Here is a 23,657-nt window from a genome sequence, read left to right on the forward strand (position 1 = left end):
CTTCGTATGACCATATGCTATCCAAATGAATTTGAGGATGGTACCAAAACTAGTTGCCTATAAAACCATACCTCAAAAAGTGTCAAATTGTTGCATAGTACTACTTTAAGATTTACTCAACGTTTCTCAACATTTCTTTTATGACTAAGACAGAAGAAATGTACTGGGAATAATAATATTATCCAAATGCTTAAACAATTGATTTATTTTTCAAGTTTTAACATCTGTACTTTAATACAGAACCTTGCCTTACCAATTAGTGGCCTTCAAATACACCTAGTCAACTTATGCATCAAAAAGCACTTACGAAATAAAACGAACACATGAGTGAAAAAACACATTAGTCTGTAATTTTAGCACAGTGGCATCCAGGCATGATTCATGAGGTTCAGTGACAACTTAGTATATTCTGACTGAACTTATTTGGGTGATGGACATGGTTCCATTAAATATTTTAGTCCAGAAGCTATGAACTATTTTAAGCATGAACATGTACAAAACCAGGTGATGCGCTGTATATTCCATAAGTAGATATTTCAACTTGGCCGATTTCCACTTTCTTCCACTGGATTCGCCACACTGGCAATGTCAATTATGTTATTTGTTGGAGGTCAAAGAAGAATCAGAGTCTTGAGGAATGCCGGCCATCTAGGAGTGTATCCATCAATATCCCCCATCTGCCCACGTCACCTCATAGTCTGGGTAACGGGCCTGCAGCTTCTCTGTGGAGACTGAGTGGTTTGCTTTGCCAAACCCCTGCAAATGGACAAGAGACTGCATGGGTGAAAAATAAACAACACAAACTGAGAATGTACACATGCTTCCCTGCTTCCTGCCTTATTTCTGCACAGGCAACATTTTGCATACAGCAGAAAAGTGAAAATGATCAGTGAACATTCTAACAACCACTAGCTATACTACAAACATTTGATAATTCAAACAAAAAGGCTTTATTAAATCAGTGGAGGCAAATGTGCTTCAAGAGCAGTCGTTTCGTATCTTACCATTGAGTATCCATAAACATGAATTTTCTTGGCCTGGCTATCGTGTTTGATTCGGCCTCCTCCAAGACACTCACAGTCCACACCACCTGCTTTTTCTAAATCCCCCGACACTTTGTCATATATGTCCGCTGATGAGAAACAGATTAAATGTATTGCATATATAAATGAAAACTTTTGAGGTGATTAATGGACTGACATCTTCAAGTCACGCACATGTTTATGCAACGCCAAATTCTGCACGTTTCCACAAGGCACGTTGAAACATGAATGTAACGTAATTAAAACGCCATGGCAGTCAACGTGTGTGTTTCTAGTTAATTGCGTCGACAGCCTTTGTTATTTATTGTAAGTAGTCCCAAAGTGTATTAAATTACCCTGCAAGCCACAGGCAGGGCTAAGCACGTCAGTTAATTTGGTTAACAAGAACACGGCATGCTGCCACCCGGTCTCTCGAACACTCAAGACTTCAAACTTCCATTCATTCCACCACCTCCTTACCGTGGTATTCGGCCCATGCGTAGCCTCGCACAATATCTTTACTGGAGTCGTCATCTTCTGTACTGTTTACTCGAATAAGCACGTACTTAAACACACCATTTGGGTCAATATCTGCATCGGGAATACTGGCAAGCTTTGCAGAAGCCATTTTTGCAATAGCAAAAAAAGTAGCTAATGTTTACATTTTTTTCCCGTCGGTGTCTGCAGTGTAACCTAACTTGATTGTTAGCAGACTGGTGTATGACAGCTCCATACCCAATCAGAGAGCGTTTCAAAACTGGAAATACACATTCATTTCCGGGTCGGAAGTGTGGCGTCACAGAGATGTTCTAAAATAAAAGGGCATTTGTGTGGTCACCAAAATTGTTAACTTTAATTACGCAGACAGTATCTTGGTAATTAATTTGAAAGACATCATTGTGCTCTTTTCCAGACCTATTAGACTGGTGTCAATGCCTATTTTGTAATCTGTGAAACCTGCATTAACAGTCTATGTTGGCCTATTTTTAAGTCAGTAGGAAGAATAGGTCCATTGTATTTATACCTATGCGAGGCTATTGGGACATAAAAACCCCCACTATACTTCAAAAAGTCCTTTGTTAATGACTGTGAGGTGAGGTGAATTTTACTTGAAAGACAGGCACAGCCGCCAACTTATTGTTTGAAAACAGTGTTGTTGAAAGCAGTGCACTTGCCTAAAAAAATATATAAACAGCGCATGGATGATTACAAAATTACATCTGTCCATTGCTAAGTATAGGCTACTGTAGATCAGATCAATGTTATCACATGTCACAGACTAGATATGACCACAATTTGTGTTAACAACTACAATTTGCTATCCGTGCCCGAATGTAATCCCTTTTGAAAAATGTGGCTACTTGTGTAATTAAGGTAGTTTTAAAGAACACCAACATAAATGCTCAAAATTCCATGATATTGTTTGTTTAGATGTAAGCACACACTTTATAAGAGGTTTTAAGTAGTCTATATTCAAAATGTTCTCATCAAGTTGAGTGTCACAATATCTTTCCATTGGACATAATGCAATTTTGCCAATCCTTTTTTTATTTAGCAGAGTGTTGTCTATGTCACAATGACCTGCCTTTGAGCACAATGCATTTGGTCTCCTATGATCGACTGCTAATCTAAGTAGTGGTGTAGTCAATGATGAGATTACTCACTAATAAACACATTTGTGTACATATGTAGGATGATTTGAAGATATTCAACCCCACTTTTATTAAAACACAATCCTTTGTTTTATTAGTATAGTGTGGTGTTTGTCACAATGTCTTCCTATTGAACACAATTCAATTTCACCTGTTTAGTTTAGCAATGTTTCCTTTTTTAAAACAAAATTATAAATTTGTGAGATGAGTTCGTCCTTATTTAGTCCATTTGTTATCATGGTTATGCAATTGATATATCTGGTGTTTCTAGAAAACTAAAGCTGATTGTTGACTTTTATTTAAGTACATATTTGTCTTAATGTGGCCAGAAGTTGAGCCAGGTAATATATGCTCACAAACGCTGCAATGTAACCAGCCTGAGACTTTCCCTCAGTCTTGTTTTGCGCCTTGTTCATTTCATTGCCCACTGGCAAGTAGGCTAGTAGTTTAGCAAGATTTCCCCTCAGATTAATAGAATATGGGGAAGGTGAAAATGTGACATTGCAGGCCTACCTACCTACGTATTAATGTTCACCTCAACTGTCCTCAAGAGACAGTGTAACTAGTTTTCACCAGAAGACAAATAGGCAATAATTTTTAGCTTTTCACATTTTCTTTTAGAAACAATGCCATAGGAATTTCAGTCCTCCTAAACTAGTTTCAAGCCAATCAGTATACTCGGGGGCAATCACCTAAATTGAATCTGCTGAAGGTCAGATTTTAAGTTTACGATGTCAAGACCACTTCTACGTGCCGTTTAGTGGAGAAAGCATGACATTGAATGTGGCAATGTGCTGGTGAGTTAGTACAATGTTTAAAAGAGACATCATGTCATCTAGGGTCTGCCTGGAAGTCAGTGATCTGTTCTAAATAATGTGACTGTGTCATTCTGAAATCCAAAGTGTAAGTCTCATTTAAATCCACTGAAAAAACGTGTAAAACATTATTACAGAACATGTTATAATCAGGTGAAAAAGTAAAGTAGGCATATCAGTGACCCAATCTTCCAGTATCTAATACAGGGCCCATTTAAATTCAGATTCTAAAAAGATTTTGGCTCTCAAGTTTAACTAATACTTATATGATGGATTTTGAATTCTGAAACACACAGTATCCCTCTCAAATTACTCATGTACTTTTAAGGTCTAACATTTAACAGAGAAAACTCGTACAAAACAAGTAATGGAAAACACAGATTTAATAAGCAAATTAAATAAAAGTTATCATTGGTTAAACATTGGTTTACAATGCACATAAGTTGTTTTCAAGTTGTTTGCCTGGAAAGACTGTTAAGCATGTTTGGAAATTGAAACTTAAACACTCGAAAGCAAGTATGAAGTAATAATGGAGTAGCTTGACATCCATCCATCAACCTATCACAGAATGGGTTTCAACATTGTACCCATACTCTGTAAGCCTCTAATACTCTATATACAGATTTCACTCAGTCATCAGCAAACGTCAACTGCCTCAATAAGAGCCATGGTACCTAACTAAGTCCATAACCAAGAAAAGAGAATTTAACTTGTTTGTAATTACAGCTGCCATTGGACCAATACAACACTTGAAAGAAATAAGAAAACACTCCTCTCTCAGGAGTCACGGTGCATTCCCATACAAATACTTCTGGAATGAATCAGTAACATCAGAGGTCTAGTCCCAAGGCCAGCCACCAGCCTACACCTCCTCTGCTGGGCTCTAGGGATCACCCCTGGCTCCCTTCTGCTGTCGGTAGGAGTGGTGGACCAAAAGCCCCAGGGCAGCGACAAGCAGCAGCGTGGAGAGAACGATTAAGAAGACCCAGATATTAGGGAGCAGGGCTTTCCTCAGTGAGAGGCTCTCGGCTGGCACCAGGTTGCTTAGAATTAGCATGTAGCCTAGAGCCCAGCCCACAGAGGTATCTCCTGCCTGGGAGGGGAAAAAAAGTTTTATATGTTAAAAACTCAAACAAACAAATATACAGAGGTGTAGGGGTGTAAACAATGGTGTGGTGCGGTGGGAGTATATTCTGTTCAATTTAATACTGCAAAGGAAAGTGAGTACAACCTTAATTACACACACACACAATATTAGTTACAGAAACAAATTTAGTTTCTGTAACAAATAATTTCAAACTGGCTACAAAGAAACGACAGTCATTCAGTTTATTCAAATGTCTCCAATGGCTTTCACAATGTACCCAAGGTAAAAATAAATAAATATATATATATATATATATATATATTTGAATAAAGCTCTGCCTATCACCTTTAACATACACACACACACACACCTTTTTTTGGAAGTCAATTTTTGTGAAGGACTCTTCATCGAAAGCATAGGCTTTGAGCAGGAGCTCGTTGATGAACACAGAGGCAGCACAGTAATCTTGCAGGCGTGATCCTTCTTTTTGAGCTTTCCTAAACATCTGAGATAACACAATGGCATAAAAAAATGAAGATACACCATAGTATACACTCTTAATGTCCTGACACACCAGAATAGCCATATCTAAAGTGCTGTTGTCCTCATATGCCCAAGTTTTTTTGCTAGGACTAGCAAAATACTGAAGGCAAAAACAAAACTGATCTTATATTGGTCGTGTGACTGTAGTAATCGGTAAAGTCTTGGAAACTGCTGTAAAAACAGTAATGTTGACTGATATTTTGGCAGTTAGACACACACTGGCATGTCTACTCACCTCCACACACTCTATACTACAAACACACGCGCCCCCCACTCCCCTCCACACACACACTAGAATCAGCCGTTACCTCATTGAAGCTCATCTTACAGAGAGCTCCGGTTGCTTCCTCCAGTTTAGCCGGAGTGTTCACAGCTACCCCAGTGATGTGTTCCAAGAATGCATGCACATAGAAGAAAGCTGAGAATGCCTGAGAGGGAAGGCAGACATGTTATTTATTGATATTGAAAAATCATACTGGTATTACATAAAATGAGACAAGTCTCAAATGGTCATTGTCAACATTGTCGTTCTCAAATTGATTACCCTCAAACTTCATACTTTTAGTGTCATTGGAGGCTGGTCTGCCTGCTCCGATTTGCCACACCCTATCAAACCTCACCATGAAGTTGCCACTGACGTTGGGCTGGAAGACCTGATCGAAGGAACACTTGGAAAAGGAACAGTTCTGGAAGTCGAAGATCTCAGACATGTTGCCCCGACAGAAGGCATATTCGCCGGTGCCCTTCAGTGTAACAGTTGCCTCTGGGTCGTAGGGTGTGGGTCTCAAGGAGGTTGTGCAGGGAGAGTCAAACACACTTCGCAGGGTTACGTTCACCACAAGGCCTTCTGGATAACAGGGGTGGGACACAGTAGGTCCAGAGCTCTGAGACTATGAGTAACAGAACATGGGGAATATAAGGGAGAAGAAGAGCGAAGATTCGTCATCCTTTCAGATAAAATGTCAGTGGCCATAGTAACTATCTCCAAGGTGAGGTGATACAACTAAGTCCTTGAAACATGAGGGTGAATTGGCATAGATTTAGCAGTTTAATCAAAGTCAGGTTCACGTCCCAGTAAGTGTACTCCTTAATTTGACAGAAGGTCATCTCTTTGTCATCGTCAGACAACCGGTCATCTCTCTCACCTTCAAAATTTGAGCCAGGAGCTTGAGCAGCATCTGGTCCCGGCCATAGCAGAGGAAGCTGTGGGTGTACAGCGTGTAGTTTTGCCCATAGAGCCGCAGTGCCATCTGTTCCTCTGGGTTCTCTGCATGATCCTGGTTCACAAATGTGATCTGGGTGGAGGCCCCTCCAAAATCCAGTGCCCCGACTGTTGGCTTTCCTGGTCTCAGCCAGCGGCCTATGAATCCATACTGTAGAATTGGATTGGAATTGGAGTGAAGGTACCTATAGGTTTATTCCGTTCAATTCAATTTCATCAAAACACAGTTGTAGAAAGTAATGTCTGAATTCCAAAGATAAATGTCACGCTACTAAAGTGAGTACTCCATATGTGTGACTTCATGGGCAAGTAAAGGCCCTCACACAGCCCTAAAAAGTCTGCTGTTGACCTTTTATTTAGTTTTCATCAAAACAAGAGTCAACTTCACCATTGTCCTCATTTCAGAATGACTCACAGATTGTGAAAAAGGTTATATTAGCCATAAATGCATCTAATGTGTCCTCTCTGTCTCCCAGATCATTGGATGACTAACATTGCATACTAACATAATGAGTATTAAGTGCATGGTTCCTGAATATTATCTAAAACAACTTCTGCCTTTGCTCTCATACTTTGTTTTCATTCTCTCTTTCTGACTGCTGTGACCAGATTCAGGTGATAAAATCTGATTCAGGCTAACACATGTTACTCTATCAAAAAAAGTTACTTCATATTGTCCCCATAACCCCTAAACGTTCACATAGTCCCCATAGAGAAACCCCTAAACGTTCACATAGTCCCCATAAAGAAACCCCTAAACATACTATTTGTGTTCTTGCTTCATACAGTCTCCATAGAGAAACCCTTAAATGTACTATTTGTGTTCTTGCTTCATATAGTCCCCATAGAGAAACCCTTAAACATACTATTTGTGTTCTTGCTTCATACAGTCTCCATAGAGAAACCCCTAAACGTACTATTTGTGTTCTTGCAGCACAACTGGTGGAGGAAGTTGCTAATAACACAAAGGTCATGGATCAATCTCAGAAGGGAGAATGAATAATGAACTATGCACCCCATTTTTACTGAAAGACTTTGCCACTGCTAATTCTGTTAACTTTTCCTCACAATCTCCAGAGCTCAGTATACCTTAATGAAGTTCTCCAGCAGGTAGTTCACAGTTACCCAGCCATATGCGCCCTCTTTCTGCCCGCTAATAATCGCTGCCCCCTTAAAGTTGAAGGGATAGCTCTTGATCTTCTCACCAACCTCCTTAAGAACACTTGCACACCGTTTAGGGTCGGAGATACTGCAGAAGAAAAAGAGAATGAAGGACAATATGATGAGGATGAGTAGGCTATCTGAGAGGCACAAACATTTGTGCACCTTTACCAAACCAAACAAACAAAACAAACCTTAAATAGATGAATAGCAGTGTGAGTAATGTGAAGGTACGTTCCTCAAAGATCAGGTGGTGTTGCTAGATTTGTGTATACAGTATGTGACTGTAAGTGTATGAAATACAAGTGTTTCTTTGTCTGTGTGTATGTGTTCGCGAGAAGGAGGGTGTGGTAGTGTTAGGTAGAATCCTTGGCCTATTTTCACTCATGTATTGGGCTGTTTCAGCCTGTTCTGTCAGGTTAGGGAAGCCCTGATCTCATCATAGTTCTGGGAAACAATATAAGCAAAACAAGCAAGACACACACACACACACACACATACACACACACACACACACACACTTTAAGAGCCTCATCCCAGCTGTTGCACCCAGGTAGATAGGTGTGAGCTGATGACGTGCTTTAGGGATTTCCATTGTGGCATTCTTGAGACAGTCTTCCAGACTGAGAGCAGCAGCTCCTGGTTTGCCTGCATAGCTGGAGATTCCCCCTCCTGAATTAGAACAGAACACATAAAAACTGAGAAAACATACAAGAAAAGAGTGAGCTTCTTTACAACAGCCAAAGTATTCATAGACAACTCTACAAACTTTAGTTTTGCCTGGGGAAAGTGTAGCAATTTAATATATCAGTATCCACAGAACTGCTACAGTCAGAAAGACATGCCTTGGTAAGATCCTCTTATCGGCACAAACAGACCTGTATTTCAGAAAGGCACATGCATGTCGACTTCGCCATCATGTTCACACCAGTCCTGCTGAGGTCTGTGGTTTCTAAATGAACCGTGGGACAGTTACTTTCGGTCTGCACAGGAAATGATCCTGTGTGTTTGGAGGATGTTGGTCAAGGTGTAGGTGACTGCTGCAGGCGGAAGTTAAAGGTGAACAGCCTTTGTGGAAACTCAGGCAGGACTCCAAAACTGTAAATCATGAGTCACCCAAAGAGACAAGACAGGGCAACTCATGCATGTGGTTGCATGGCATGGTTGTGTGGCAGCCTCTGAGACCTGATCATAGGGGTTTAGATCATTCTTTACCAGCACATTTATTGCTATAGTACAAATTACTTGGGCTGTGCCGTCATTGCAGTTACAACTGACATGATCACAAAGTACTTATCCAAACTGAGGCAAGAAGAAAAACAACCTCATCCTGAATGGGTTTGTGGCTGTTTTGTGGATGTAAAATATATCTATATATACAGTATATACAGTATATATCAGCACAGCATGATGCTGCACCATCATACATACAGTACCATAGCCACTGCGCGTGTGTGTCTTTTTGTTGCTTATACAGTCTTGTATAGAGACATTACTTTGTGTGTAAGGGACTGCTTAATGGTTTGGGGGTTTGGGGGGTTGGGGGAGCTACTAACCTTTCACATGATACTCGCTGTGCTGGCTGACGACGCCTGTGTCGTTCAGTTTGTCCGCTGGCCACTTGTAGATGTACATGGACGTGTGGGAGGATCCCGCATCCAACACAATCCCATACTGAGGCAGGGTGAAAGAGAAAGACAAATACAGAGAGGTGAGAGAAGGTTGACGAGGAGGGAGGGAAGGAGATTCACATGATACAACCAATGTGTGTGTGCGTGTGTGTGTGTGTGTTTGCTCTCGTCTTTCTCTATCCTGTTGTTACACTAGTTACAGGGCTCAAACAAATACTGTAAGTCAGAGGACTACGTAGAAATAAAGTGTACTGTTTTTTTTTTTTTTTTAACTGTAAATTAGAAGTACATTTCTAGCACACTATTGTATTTTTGTGCTAAATTCAAGTGCATATTACAAATGCACTTATTACAAGTACATGTCTACCTCAGCAGTACTTCGGTGTACTTAATATAAGTTAACTAATATGCACTAATACTTCAATTGATGTTTAGTGTAGTAAGTTTAAGTATACCACCCCCAAAATACACAGAAGTGTTGTATTAGTGCATTACATAATAGTGTGCTTTGAATGCTTTAAATACAAGTTCAAGTTTGATGGATTTTCATGTATTATCATATATTATGAATTATCATATATTATGTAGTATGTGTATTGTTTCATGTATTATCAATTATCAAGTTCAATTTCACTTGATTAAAAAACAAAAAAAACAGGTACATTTCTACCTCAGTAGTACTTCTGTGCACGTAAATTGATATTTGTAAATTGATATTAGTATACTATCCCAGAAATATACAGAAGTGTTTTATTAGTAACTTAATTGTGTGTTTTGAAAACAGCCTACAATTTTTGCAGATTCTCAAAACAGCCAGAGCATCCCATGATGCAACGTGGTGATTCCCATCTTTTAAAAATGTAAAAAAAATATGACGGACAACAGCAGTGGTTTTTGGCAACAGCAGCAGCAACGACTATAAATGTAAGTATCTGAAGCATGTTATATGTTATCACTGAAATGTGTACAGACATCTTTGATACATGTTTGTTATAATTGTGTGTGGTTCATTTGTAACACAGTTTAAACAAAGTACATTTGTTGACATAAGTTGAAACAACGTACATTTGAAAAAAGTACAGATTTAGTCAAAAAAGATGTACTTAAGTATATTTCAGTGTTTTTCTTCATGGTGTCTCAAAACAGTACAGTTAAGTACACTTAGTTGTATTTAAGTTTATCTTTAGTGGCACTAATGATATCATCAGTATACTAAGTACATAATTAGTATTGGAAAATACCACACTTTTAGTACATTCATCATGAGTGCATGCAAGTATACTAAGTTTACTTAAATTGTACTTCACTTTTTGTTTTACATGCGTATACAACTTGACAGACATGGTCCCATAACTCTTCAATAAGTCTCTCGTCCCAAATACCCACAGGGCAAACAGCCATGACTCTTCAACACTGTCATCAAGGCACATAGTGTTTGGCCTCAATCATATTCAATCATTCTAGATGAATGAGTCTGCAAGATCCTTCGTGCTTCATACAATTCATTCCCTGATCATGCCTATTCATTTGTAATAGAGGCATGTATAATAACATCTAATAGTAGTGGTAGTTGCAGTAGTAGAAAATGAACTTAAAGTTATTTTGGTAAGATTAGTGGTGGTCTTTTGTCTATGATCATTAACATTTTGTCTAGACAAGCTGCATCCTTATTGGCTGTAGTTGCAAATGCAACAAGTAATTTATATTTGCATGTGGCCTACAGTTAGAGAGCGTGGTTCAAAGGAACACAGCACCTACTGTACATCTAAAAAAACGTCAACATAAATGTGGCTATGCTTCTGAGTATTTTGGGGATGTTGTGTGGGTAGACATGTGGGACCGACAAGTGGATTTTGCAAGACCTACTTTGAGCAACTGGCCATCAAACCGAAAGATAAATGACAGATACATTTAGGTAATGTTAAGATTCGCCCAAGTACAAGTACAATGCTCCAGTTTGGCATGGATGAAGTTATATAAACATAAACTAATTACTAAATAGTACATACATAAATAATCAATAAAAACAGTTTCTGTATACTAATTTTGTAGTTCTTCTCATTCTTTGTCCAGTCTGATCCTTCTCTTCTGCATGTTGTTCCCCTGTTGTCTCCTCCTTTGCCTGTATGAACTGTTTGTGTCATACTGAAATAGAATTCACTACACTCATAGACACAAACGTGCTACATGCTGCTCACTAGAGAGCTTCATTCTTTCAGTTTTCTATTCACAGCATCTCAATTGCCCAACTGTTTAACTCATCTCTCTCTTTTCTCAGTAATTCTTTTGAACTCTTGCACACTTATCTTTCACATATTTGCAGTTGACTGTAGTATGCAAATAGCTCTAGGTCAGTAAGGTGTTCAATGCTAGGTGAGAGTTTCAGCGCAGGTGTGGCAACGTTTAAGGGGATTTACACACTATGCATGCTCTTCACACGCTGCAGACACACCGTGAGACCAGTTGTGATTATGGCTTAACGGTGGCTTGTTGCAGCATGCTGGCACAAACCATTGAGTTGAGAAAATGGCCTTTCCAGATCACAGGATGTTCTTCTAGTGCAAAAAAGTAAACCACATGCACACCACAAACAGTTACACCACCATGCTGTCCAAATGACTTGCATCAAGGTGCACAGTTGCACAGTCATGATTAAGAGTCACACCATAACAAAGAACATTTAAAGTACACATTTATGCACACACACATACTTTCATTCATGAGCTGAACATGTACTTGTTCTACATGTGCTTCACTTTCACTTGATATTATTGACTCAACGTCCTCATCTTTGAATGCGTCTCTTCCTCTCTCCATACACACCAATACATGCATACTGCACAAGAACAGAGAGCAATACCAAGGGAGGGGAAGTAATGCGAATCTATTAATTACTTCTGAGCTTTAAGTAGTTTATGAGAACCAATGTCTCTGAATGGGATTATGCCTGATTTTCAGTTTTCAGCATTAAGGACAGGATTATAGAAAAGCCAACATTTTTTTTTGTTTGTTTGTTTTAGTACAGACTGCTTCTTAGTGCACGCTATATAATAACTAACAAGCAGCACAATGACTTCTTAAATATTTTGGGACGACATTTCCTATCATGTGGCTTGATATAGCCTACCAGTCATGTTGAAAAAGTATCCATTGTGATTAGAAATTAATGTAAGGCATTAACATAATGAACTGTAGGAAATAAGTGGTCTCTGTCAGTCGGTCAGCTTCATTGCAATGCAGGAATACTTTGTCTAATTGCAACTACCCGCAAAACAAAAACGGGTCGCAAACGTCAACGCATTATCCACCCTCAACGGATCTGGCTGTCTCAAAAGCACCGTTAAGTCTAGCCAAATTAATAGTTAGGGATATTACATTTCCTAAATGATTTATGGAAAGGGGTCTGGTGTAGTTCCAAAATAAAACTTGTCCTTCAGATAAACATTTAGTCAGAACAGGCGACAAAACCAAAGACAAGGAGGGTTGAGTTAGGGAGGGGGTCGGGGGACCACACCAGATGGGTTACATGATATATTTTTAGCGTGCCAGTTAAGTCCACTTTCATGATATCAGCCTAAATTAATGTTGACAGATCACCGGATCTTAAACGTAAACTTTGGCTTTAACCAATAGTGCCAGCTGCACCAGTGGTGATTTGGTCAGTTTGAAATGTGAGGCTTTTAGAAGCTGAGTAACTTACCATGTCAGGTGGAGGTGCATAAATATCCCTGGACGAAATGGTGAGCAAAAGAATAGTCACAATTCCCAAGAGCAAAAGCGTCAACGGGACGAATATTTGAGAACTTCGGATTTCCATCCCCTCGAAGTGAAATGAATAGCAATCAGAGCAGTCTCTCGAGTGCTGCGTGACTTTCACTGGTAAATACACGCGACAAGTGAGATCGCATTACAGCGAGGGAACTCTGACAGTCGACTGTGACAAACATCTGCATCACACTTTACACTTTCGCGAAGTTGAGATGACGAACATACTGACGAATGTTCTGCTGATGGGACGAGTGCTTTGTATCCATTACATTTATGAATGCAATTAGGCAGTTGGCACCTACGTGAATGTAAGAAGCCAGTCCAGTTGAGAACGGAGTAGAATTGCGCTCCTGGGCTACCGTACCCGTGGTGGGAAAAATGTTCCCGTGAAAAGGAGAGGTCTGAGTGGGGCGTTTAATACGTCCCGCCGTACAAAGACACCAACCAACTTGTTATAAATCAGGTACATATGTATTTAAAGGACCTAATCACTCACATCACAAGTGTCAAAGTTGTCTAACTGACGCTGACTACTTGATATAATATGCGCGTTCAGTTTCTCATAAATGAATCCCTAAACATTTGCATGACTGTTAAGATGTGACGGTACTTAATTTGCATCTCACGTTCTAACTGTTCTCATCCAGGCTACATCAAATACCATTAAGACGTATCAATGTACTTAATAGCCCCGCTGGCAGATATGTGCAGCAATATATCTCATTTTGATAATATTAGGCTGAATGGTTTGTGTATCATGGGGTCATTAGGATAAAACTTAAAATGACAAGTTCAAGACTTGCACTCTGCAAGACCTAAAAGTGCACCTCTCCCTGTTTAGATAGTTGTTTGGGTCTATGTTGTAAAAGTACTTAATCGTCTTTTATTTAAACACATGTAGCTCAGATAGATTTATGCTTGTGATGAAATGTGTGGGCCCTGTGTTAATACAGTTTTTTACGATTGGATAAACACTAAAATCAAAAGTATTACACAATTATCTAACCTTACACTCAAGGAGCAAAACATCGGCTCAGATTTGCACCACTATATGCACAATGTCAGCTCACACATTTTGCAAAACAATACACACAGTGATTTTCAAAACACTAAACACACTTGTATACATTAGACACATATATCAAGATGTCACGTCCTTGCAATTCCAAAACACTGACTGTCAAATTACCACACCTACGAGCCATTAGTTAAACAAAGCCATCAAGTGTGTAAACACATGATTGCTTAATTGTAGACACACCAAACAGGTTTATGCACTATAGAAATTGTTAGATTATACTATTTCTACGTGTTAGTTTACAGAGAATCAAGTGAAAGACCGCCACACGGAGCAATACGTTTGAGTTGAGTTGAGTTTACTGAGTTTCAAGAGATGTACAAATACAGTCTTAGGTGAGTTCACAAAGAGCTCTGTCACCCACGACTGGAGAATGCATTCTGACATCATTGTACACAGATCCTCCTTTTAACCTTTAGTCGCCACAATGTTGCTTAAGCATGGATCCCCTGAGGAGCTGTAACTAACTAACTCCTTAACAATGGGGTCTCAGTGTGAGAAGTCCAATTCTCACAGTTCAACTATTAATCTTATCTCGTACATGTCCCGTGGTGATCTTTCTGCCCTAAAAAGTTGTAGTTTACGGCCACTGTCACTGCTGGCCCGTGCTGGCCCTGTCAATGTCACACCAGCAGCGACACCTCAGGGTAATAGGCCTCTTTCCTTAGCACGGTGAAATTAGTTATTAATCTGTTTACTGTTTTGAGCTAAATTGCTTGACATGAACTTCAACTGAACTGCTTGTTGATGACTAAACATAGGTGACATCAATAAACTTGATTTTCTCTTACAAAATGCAGCAGGTGAGTTCACCTGTCTTCAACCAAAATGGAAAAAGTCAGAAGAAGTAGAGTGAGGGTGCGAGGGGGAATCCACGGAGGAGGAGAAGGTGGAAGAGGCGGAGGCGGAGGCGGAGGCCATGCCATAGGCCCAGGTCGAGGTGGAGATAGAGGAAGACCTGAAGCAGGAGGAAAACGAGCTCAAAGAAGAACAGGACCAAATTTATCAAATTAATTTGAAAGGAGGAAGGGGGCCCATATTCACGCGAGAACAAGAGAGAGAGATCATAAACATGGTTTTGGCCAATAATGCTATCAGGCTCAGAGAAATTCAAGCCAACATTATCGGTGACCATGCCATTTTCAATAATGTCCATCAGGTCTCTCAGTCAACACTTGCAAGCATCCTGAAAAGACATCAGGTTCAAATGAAACAACTTCTATCTGTACTGTATTTTCAGTTTTTTTTTTACTGTAATTGTAACCTGTACTGGATACAGAATTGTACGTTTGTCTGATATCTGCTGAGCTTACAGTGTTATGCACACTACTGTTATGCATGAAAAGTGGGACATGTTTTGTTGTGATTCTCCATGTTGACATGTTGACTGATTTGGGTATATGGAGAGAAAGAAATTATATTTTCATCAGTCTGCAGCATTGGTCTTGTGTAGTGTTTGGTGAATGTATTGTATATTTGCAATAACTCCGTGTACTTCACTTACACTACTCTAATCACTGAGAAGTAGAATTGCTAAAAGTGTTTTAAGTTTGCAACAGCAGTGTGTAATTGGTACAAACAGAATTAAGTCATATGCAACGTGTGTGTTTCAAATGGTAATAAAATATGGTTTTGATATTGGTGTATGGAGTGTTTCATTTAGCAAAATATCTGAGGTGTTTTGCTAATTGGGTGTGTGGTTGTGCTAATTGTGTGTAGTGTTTTGAAAAACAAAACAAAACCATCAAAATCGTGCTTAAACAATCGAGAAAAACTGTAACTCCAAAACTGTTGCCATGCTGTACCTGGCCTAGCTCCTGCTCAGCAATACAGTGGCCCCCATGCACACGGATCTGGGGAGTGTTGACTAATGAACTGAACTATGTCACAGCCTAATATTGGCTTTGGGTTGCAGTATACACATACACACCTTGTTGGTAAGTTTTGCTCAGCCATAGAAGAGGGTGCCTGTGTCCCTATGGAACCAGATGACTCAGTCTAGGCCTCCCTATAGATTTGACAAGACTATATATTCAATGCTGCGGACATCTAAATGTCAGAATATCAAAATTAGATGAAGAAAGAAAGGACTGTTGCTCGTTCTGATTATCCAGCATATCTTGGAAATAAAAGCACAGCATGCTTGTATTGTAACACATTTAACTGCTTTGGCAGACTAACCAGTTTTCAGGAACAAGCTTCCCTTCTTCTGGATATCTGGACCGCACAGTTTCTTTTTGAGATGTTACTGCCTTTCAAAAGGTCCCCCACTACACAGGCTTGGAACTGAAGGAAGGGTTGCTCCTGATGATTTAGTTTTTAGGGAATTGTGCTCGTCAAGCTGCAGTAGTAGCAAAGTAGATGTGAATAATATCTTATCAATATTTTAAAGGTTTCATACAATATTAGACATAGTTCAGTTCATTAGTCAACACTTCCCAGATCTGTATGCATTGTGGCCCACTGTATTGCTGAGCAGGTGCTAGGCCAGGTACAGCGTGGCAACTTGGTCGTAATGTTTTCAGGAGTTTGTATCTGTTAATCTATGCGTGCGTGCGTGCGTGCGTGCGTGCGTGCGTGCGTGCGTGCGTACTGTGATCTGTGACTCTAGTTAGACAGAGTTGTTGTTTGAGCTAGATGGTGACCTTGTTTCCCTCCGTGCTTTAAGTGCCTCCTTGATCTCCTTGGCCCAAGGGCAAAAGGGGAATTATTGAAGATCCAGTTCCCTTTTAATGCATATGCAGCTTGAATTCAAAACAGATGCCAAAAGGACACTCTATACATCCCTATAGGACCCACAGCTCTTCAGCTCACGTGATCAAGACACAGTCCTGGAGCGGGATGGTGGTCTTGTTAAATTTGTCCGGAACTCATTCCTGAGATAATAATTGCAATCGGTTGCTGGACGGAGAGCACATGTGTATGTTGCATGTTTGCACAAACAAAGATGTAGGGAAAGAAATATACATACGATATTGCCTGCCAGCTCAACCCCATTCAAAAGCACAATCTAGATGTGAAAAGGTGCCCCAAAAAAAGGTATCAACCTTTTCTCCAACCTGTTCCATTCCATTCACTTGTAGAACTGGGCAAGTTCATATAGCTTGAAGATTGGTGCTGCCTCCTCACCTTGCCTGGTCTCTTCTATGTAAAGGACCAGCTCAGCAAACACAATGTCGGAGACTGATGCTGCATTTCCCTGACCATTATCATCAAGACCTTCTAGGTCGGTCTTTCTGACACAATTATAGAGACCTACTAGGCCCTTGATGTGATACTTTGCTTCGATAGCCACCATGTCCCCAGCACTAAGTTGCTACAGTAGTTCTGTGTCTTCAAGTATGGTTGCACAAGTGCGCACCCGTTGGTCCAATTGAAACGTTGCAGCTTCAGGTTGTCTGCAGAGGAAGCAGGTGTCTCATTTCAGAAGTACTAGGTGACTTGGACCTTGTGCGCTTGTATTCTGTCTGTTGGTCATGTCTTCCACTGCCTGTTCCCAGTTTTTGCTTTTGCGCTCTTTGCAGCTAAGTTATATTGTACTTCAGCCTGCATGTTTTATGGTATTAAGCTTTGTTCGCAATCATGGCTGCTTCAATACAGTGGCCCTCATCCAGTCTTTCAAGGGGAGTGTTGAAGGGAGCTGTCCAAATTCATTGAACTGAATCAAATGCTCTGCAAGTGAACTGTATCCACTTCCCTTGTCTGTTCGCTTGGACGGCAAAGGACATGTCAATGCCTCTGCCTTGTCTTCTTGGCATATAATAGAGAGCTTCAAGTCAGTCTTGGCTGTGCAAGAAGATGATGATCCTTGACCATCAAGATGCACAAGTTTGAAGTTCTTTGACATTTTCTACGACATTTTCTCTGCAATTCTAAAGTTCTAAATTCAAATTCTCCATCTTAAAAAAAATTGGATTTGACACTGAGATTATCCTTATCAGACTAATCTACAAACTTTTTTGAAATTCAAATTTTATACCAATCATGGCTGCCATCTTGAAACATGTATCATTCAAATTGCACTTCCCAGGAACTATGTATGGTAGATAAATTACTCTAATTAGGTCCTAAATATCATTAAATATCCATCCCTGATAAGAAAACGGTTGCCACTGGCGGCCATCTTTAAAAATGGCTTAAATGGGCGCCATATTGAAAATTCATGTTGGCTCCATATCCACATCTTTTTGGAATACCTTCGACTCAAAGCATCTGAATGTCTATATCTGGGACGTGAGGATGATGGATACTGACATCCTTCCCTTTTTTCCTGCATATTTTCAGGACTGCCTTAAAAACAGTACAAGTACAGAGCAATATACAAACATAAAAAAAAACATTAGAGAACAGATCAAATAAAAACAAAAAGGGCAGTAATAGAAATAAGCCTAATGAAAAATAAGAAACAATGTTAGGTACCAATAATTATTGTTATTATTATTAATATTATTAATAATAATAATAATAATAATAACAATAATACCAAAAATATGACTATAGAGTAGGCCTCGGGCAAATTAACTAATTAGACAGATGATAACTTTAAAAGTTTTGAAGCACTTTTTAAATGTACTGTTACTGGAACGGACAGCACTAATTAGGTAATTCCACCACCAAGGTACCACAAACAAAAACAGTTTTGATTGCAATCTCTTGCTGCTGAGAGAAGGCAAAGACAACAAACGCTCATCAGTCAGATCAGGAGTGAAGAGGTCGAGAGGGGGAATAAAGCTCAATCATACATTTAAATTGGCAGGTGCCAATCCAGTGGCTGACCTATAGGGATTAAGGGGGGGATTTAAGGAAGTGAAGGATTTAAACCTAATTCTAGCAGCTACAGGGAGCCAGTGAAAGGGTGACCAACAGAGGTGTGCCGACACATTCCGAATCATCTGCAACGTCTCACTACACATGCAGGCATGCTTGTCAAAACTGCATGTCAATAGTATTGTTTAGACATAACCAGGGCCTGCACAATAAGTTGTGACAGCAAGATGTACATAAAGAATGCAAATGGTTGCTCAGATACTGGTAATGGGCCAACCCACTAGCTCGTCTTACCCCAGCCTCCCCTGGGCCTACTTGTATTTCCGTTCATGCCGAAATGTCAGAGGGTTACAGACCATTACATCTACCTCTTCGAAAATGACATCGTCAGATTTCTTGTCTGAATAGTGGTACACATCTCCACCTTGTGGTGAATTACTCAACACCTTTACCAATAAACAACGTTATTATTCACACAAAATGAAACAAAACAGATAACAAAAATATAGCCTATCTATATCTATTATAGCCTAGAATAGACGCGATGGCTGTAGTAAAACGTATTATGAAGTCACAAATTTACATGGAACGTTTCTAGAACAAATAAGAAGCAATTTAAATGATTTCCCGCAAGAGAAACGGGTTATTTATCATCCCGAATGATACTCCTCTTCGTCCAGATTGTCCCTCAGTTTTTCACTTCAAATTTTAGGCACGTAGGGGTCGTCATTACGGGAACAGGTGCGCAAGACCATTACACATTTGTAGTTCAAAAGTAGCAGCAAGACCATGACACCCAAAGCCAAAGAGACAAGGACGGCCACCAGCAAACGTCTTCGTGAGCACAGGTGAGATGCGCTGCAACGCATTCCTTGCTCGTCAGGACCCAATCCTACATTTACTTCGGACTCCCTACATCCCCCTTGGTGCCAAATGAATGATTTCACCAAGGAACCGGCGTGGCAGATATGGCTCTTAAGAAAAGGCTCACTGGTGTCCATTCCTCAGTCTTAAGAAGGACTGTTTAATTAGCTGAGCGGTGAGACAAAAAAACACACACACACTTAATGCTTGGAACATCTTTTGGCACTGTAATACTGACTGAAATTGTTATTTATTTTAAAGTGAAATAAGCTGAAATGCGACTTACATGTCAACCAAATGTCAAAGACGGTTGCACGACAAAGAGTGGAGGCGTTTGAAGTGAGTTCAGACCTACGGTGTTTCTTAGCCAATTGTGATGTCACGCTATTCCGACGCGGTTTAACCAGGTTAGCTAGTTATAGTGTTGGGGCGTCATTTTCATGCATCTTGCATATTTTGTTGTTTAGCAGTAGTATGAAGCGCTCTAAGAATCAAACACTCACATTAGTTCTTAACCGACTCAGTTGATGTGCAAACAAACCCTACTAAATTGAAATTGTCGGTTCATGTAGGCCAATTTATGCTCATTATTTGTACGATATAGCCTATATTTTGGCTGTGAATAAATATTGTGGTGAGCTAACCCAGAAGAATCGAGGCAGACTCAGAGATCTCAGGTTTAAAGGCAAGTCCCGTTTCCCATACACGGCACAATCCTGGGAAATGCCACTTTATTAGTGTAACTCCAGTGCCCCATACACCACAAGACCCTGGGAGTGCCAAAAAACACACACCGAATAGGAAGACAGCAGGAGCCCAGGACTGTCAGTGGTGGTACGGCAGATTTTAGCCTGTCGGATGTCATTTCATAGATCTCAATACTGAGAAAAACTCTTGTAAAAAGGGGGTGCAGTCACACTGGACAAGAAGTAGATTGTCCTCCATCAGATCCTCAATACATTAGCTGTTGTTTTAGGTTCCTGATTACACACACTGCTTTGACCTCAAGATAAAAACAAAACCTCAAGATAAAAACCTTTTGACCGCAAGATAAAAACAAAACCTCAAGATAAAACCCTCAAAACCTCCACCACCCCAAAGTCCTCACACACACGGTGCAGCAGGAACCGAGCCATCCACAGGTGATCTCCCATCGCTATCCCCCTCACGTGGACCCACCTGGAACTCCCGCTGCAGGGCAAGAGGCAGTGGCTAGAAGCATTTTACACCTAGGATTGTTTTCCACCTGTAACACCCCTGAACTTGAGGCGGATCTTGGAGGACAGAAGATGGAATGTGAAAGATCTGGTTACCTATTAAACCAGCTTGGCCTGTTCCAATCTCATCTTTCAAATATGTCTCACTCTTTGCGGACAGGTGTCTGAAATTTAACGTGTCTTTTAAACTGCTTGTCAAGCTGTGGATTATGAAACATCAATGTCACACTACAACACAAAGACTGTATTTGTGACCTGATTGCTTTTCAGGTCAAACATAGAAAGGTTTGCACTGCACTGAAGTTAAGCTACACATTCACTCCCACTCCCTAACCCTGGGAGTAAGGTGAGGTGAAGCATTAAGGTGTCATAATTTTCAGACCTTGTCTCTGGTGCCAGCTTATTGAGATTCACCTCACCTTCAGTTGGACTTGGCAGTTTAAATATTGTCAGCTGAGGCCCTGTGAATGTACAAACTACATTTTGCATTTAGCATTTTCTAGTTCACACTGGGGGTGTATCTGCTGTCTTTGCAATGACTAAGTGATCTACCTGTGACGGCATGACTGTAGCTGGCATTAGTGCCGCAGACTTTTGCACCACCTTGTCTGCAGTGTCTTAGGCCACGTTTACACAGAGCCTGGATTGCCTAAATCCGGATTCATTTTTGGATCCGGTACCTTTTTTTTTATCGCGTATACACGGAGCCGGAGTGGTTGAATCTGCTGTAAAAACGTCATGGAGCATGTGCATAAAGTGACAGAAGACAGAAGTCGAGATCCAACTAGCTCAGGGGTGGCTAACCAGTCTCTCTCACACACACTCACTCAAACACACACATACACTCCAACTAACTCACTCACAGAAAAAAAAACTGTGTACATAACTGTGTCTCTATTACGATTTTAATGTCAGATATCCTCTGTTCAACGGTGTGCCGTGACAGACTGCTTTAATCCGTCATTGTCAGGGTTGAGGATAGCAACGACATCACGTACACAAAACTTCACAGCCCACCTGAGCACTGAAGGTCTGCCCCCCAGAGCCAACAGCTCCCCATGCGGGAATCGAACCCATGACCTGCTTGCTGTGAGGCGGCAGTGCAAGCACCTGAGCCACCGTGCCACAACATGAGCCTATGTTGATCAGTTCACCGTTGACTTTTTTTATTTTTATAAATATACCTGGGCCCGTAGACATATTTATGTCAATCTAAATAGTCTGAATAGCCAAGTCGCATTGCCAAAAATATTGATGTAGACCCATATTCAGCGAAGAAATTACACTGACAAGTGCTATAGGCGGAATATGTGCGCGGGGGGAGGGGGCGTGGTGGTGGCGGTTAGTGATCTACCCTGATAATTTCACATATTGAAGTGTTATAGGCAGAATATGTGCGCGGGGGGAGGGACCGTGGCGGCGACGGTTACAAACATGAAAAAGAAGGGTACGGGACTGTAAAATGTTTTGGCAATCACTGGCAGTGGGCCGCGGATTACTTTCTAGTCAGAATGGTGGTCCCTGGGACAAAACCAGTTGAAAACCCCTGACTTATAACACTGTAGTCTTGTATATTCATTTTAAAGGCCAAGTAAGTTTTGTAACAATGTTAAATTATTTGAAAAATACTTTATGAATCTTATTGTAATTTTTTTGCTCAATTTAAGTAGGTACAGGCTGAAGGATATCATGAATCCTTGTTTGTTTAAGATGAAAGATGAATTTGTTATTAACGATTAAGTTTCAAAACGGTAATTTCTTACCAGAACACAACATGAGGATTAAACCTTTATCACCGAGTCGACAAATAAAGGTACTACATGCCAAAGACGTCCCTTTCTCTAGTGAATGGTACAGGGTCAAGGATTCAAGGCATCATCAACATATATCATAGGCAACGTAAATAAATAGTCGTGATCAATTTTTTGAAAAGCCATGATAATAACATGAATCTTACCCTAGGTTTATATTCATGAAATATTCAGTTGAAATCAGGAATCAGAAATTGGTACAGCATTTTCTTAGTAATCTATCGAACATTCTTCATTCCTTTTTCTGATGGTTTCCTGGCTTATCAGTCTGATGAGCTGAGGTCACAGTTCTGACAGCTTTTCTACTCACCATTAATTGGCAATGTTAATATGTTACATACATATGATAGGTTACATACCACAAGTGCCCTAAAAAGTTGCACTAAAATAGTCAATTGCAAAAAGGTATGTGTCAGTATGAGGTGTCAAATATAACTGTCATTCCAGGCCTGAGTTCTATCAGGGTGATTGAAACAAAAAATGTCTTTGCAGGTTCACCAGCTACATAATTAAATGATGCAAATGTTTTGTATGAATGAATTTATTATATGAATGAATGACAACTCAAGATGTTTTGTAATTCGAGATAATACCCACAATTGTTACCGTAGTGTCATTTGTATGGGAAAATTACCAATTTAAATTTGCATACAATGATCTTTGGGTTTTTCTCAGCTCTATAATCAACAACAAAAATCTCCAACTATTGACCAATCTGGAGATAATTATCCCTGCCCTCTCAGTTAGTGTCCATGTACAGCAAACTCGTAGACAGGATGGTTTGCAAGAAATGTTTAACATCGCTTACAGCAGTTCTAAGGTGCTTGAGAACACAAAAAAAGGTATTAAAAAAAGGTTTGTATACCTTCTGATAAAAACAATTTAGTTATTCGAAACGCTCCTATTTTTCACTTCATGACATCAGTTAATACTGTAGATGCAGTACATCCAGAACAAACTAAAGGAATTCACTGTGACATGGAGATCTCTACATCATAAAAATTACAGTGACAAAAAAG

General features: G+C 40.1%; 2 protein-coding genes across 2 annotated transcripts; both read right to left on the reverse strand.

Annotated features, from left to right (window-relative positions):
• Positions 1 to 187: 187 nt before the first annotated feature.
• On the reverse strand, positions 188 to 1,739 carry phpt1 (phosphohistidine phosphatase 1). Its single transcript, XM_012830090.3, has 3 exons — positions 1,503 to 1,739; positions 1,005 to 1,132; positions 188 to 756 (listed from the first exon to the last, which is right to left on the reverse strand). The coding sequence occupies exons 1-3, from the start codon at positions 1,648 to 1,650 to the stop codon at positions 664 to 666; spliced, it is 369 nt and encodes a 122-aa protein (XP_012685544.1). The 5' UTR covers positions 1,651 to 1,739; the 3' UTR covers positions 188 to 663.
• A 2,115-nt stretch (positions 1,740 to 3,854) lies between these two features.
• LOC105902498 (ectonucleoside triphosphate diphosphohydrolase 2) lies at positions 3,855 to 13,383 on the reverse strand. The gene is made up of 9 exons (XM_012830085.3): positions 12,834 to 13,383; positions 9,059 to 9,176; positions 8,024 to 8,174; positions 7,431 to 7,590; positions 6,265 to 6,492; positions 5,740 to 6,009; positions 5,428 to 5,547; positions 4,947 to 5,081; positions 3,855 to 4,582 (listed from the first exon to the last, which is right to left on the reverse strand). Exons 1-9 carry the CDS (start codon positions 12,948 to 12,950, stop codon positions 4,373 to 4,375), a joined length of 1,509 nt encoding a protein of 502 aa, XP_012685539.2. The 5' UTR covers positions 12,951 to 13,383; the 3' UTR covers positions 3,855 to 4,372.
• Between the last annotated feature and the right edge of the window lie 10,274 nt (positions 13,384 to 23,657).

This window comes from Clupea harengus, chromosome 12, assembly GCF_900700415.2.
Source record: "Clupea harengus chromosome 12, Ch_v2.0.2, whole genome shotgun sequence".
Taxonomy (NCBI): Eukaryota; Metazoa; Chordata; class Actinopteri; order Clupeiformes; family Clupeidae; genus Clupea; species Clupea harengus.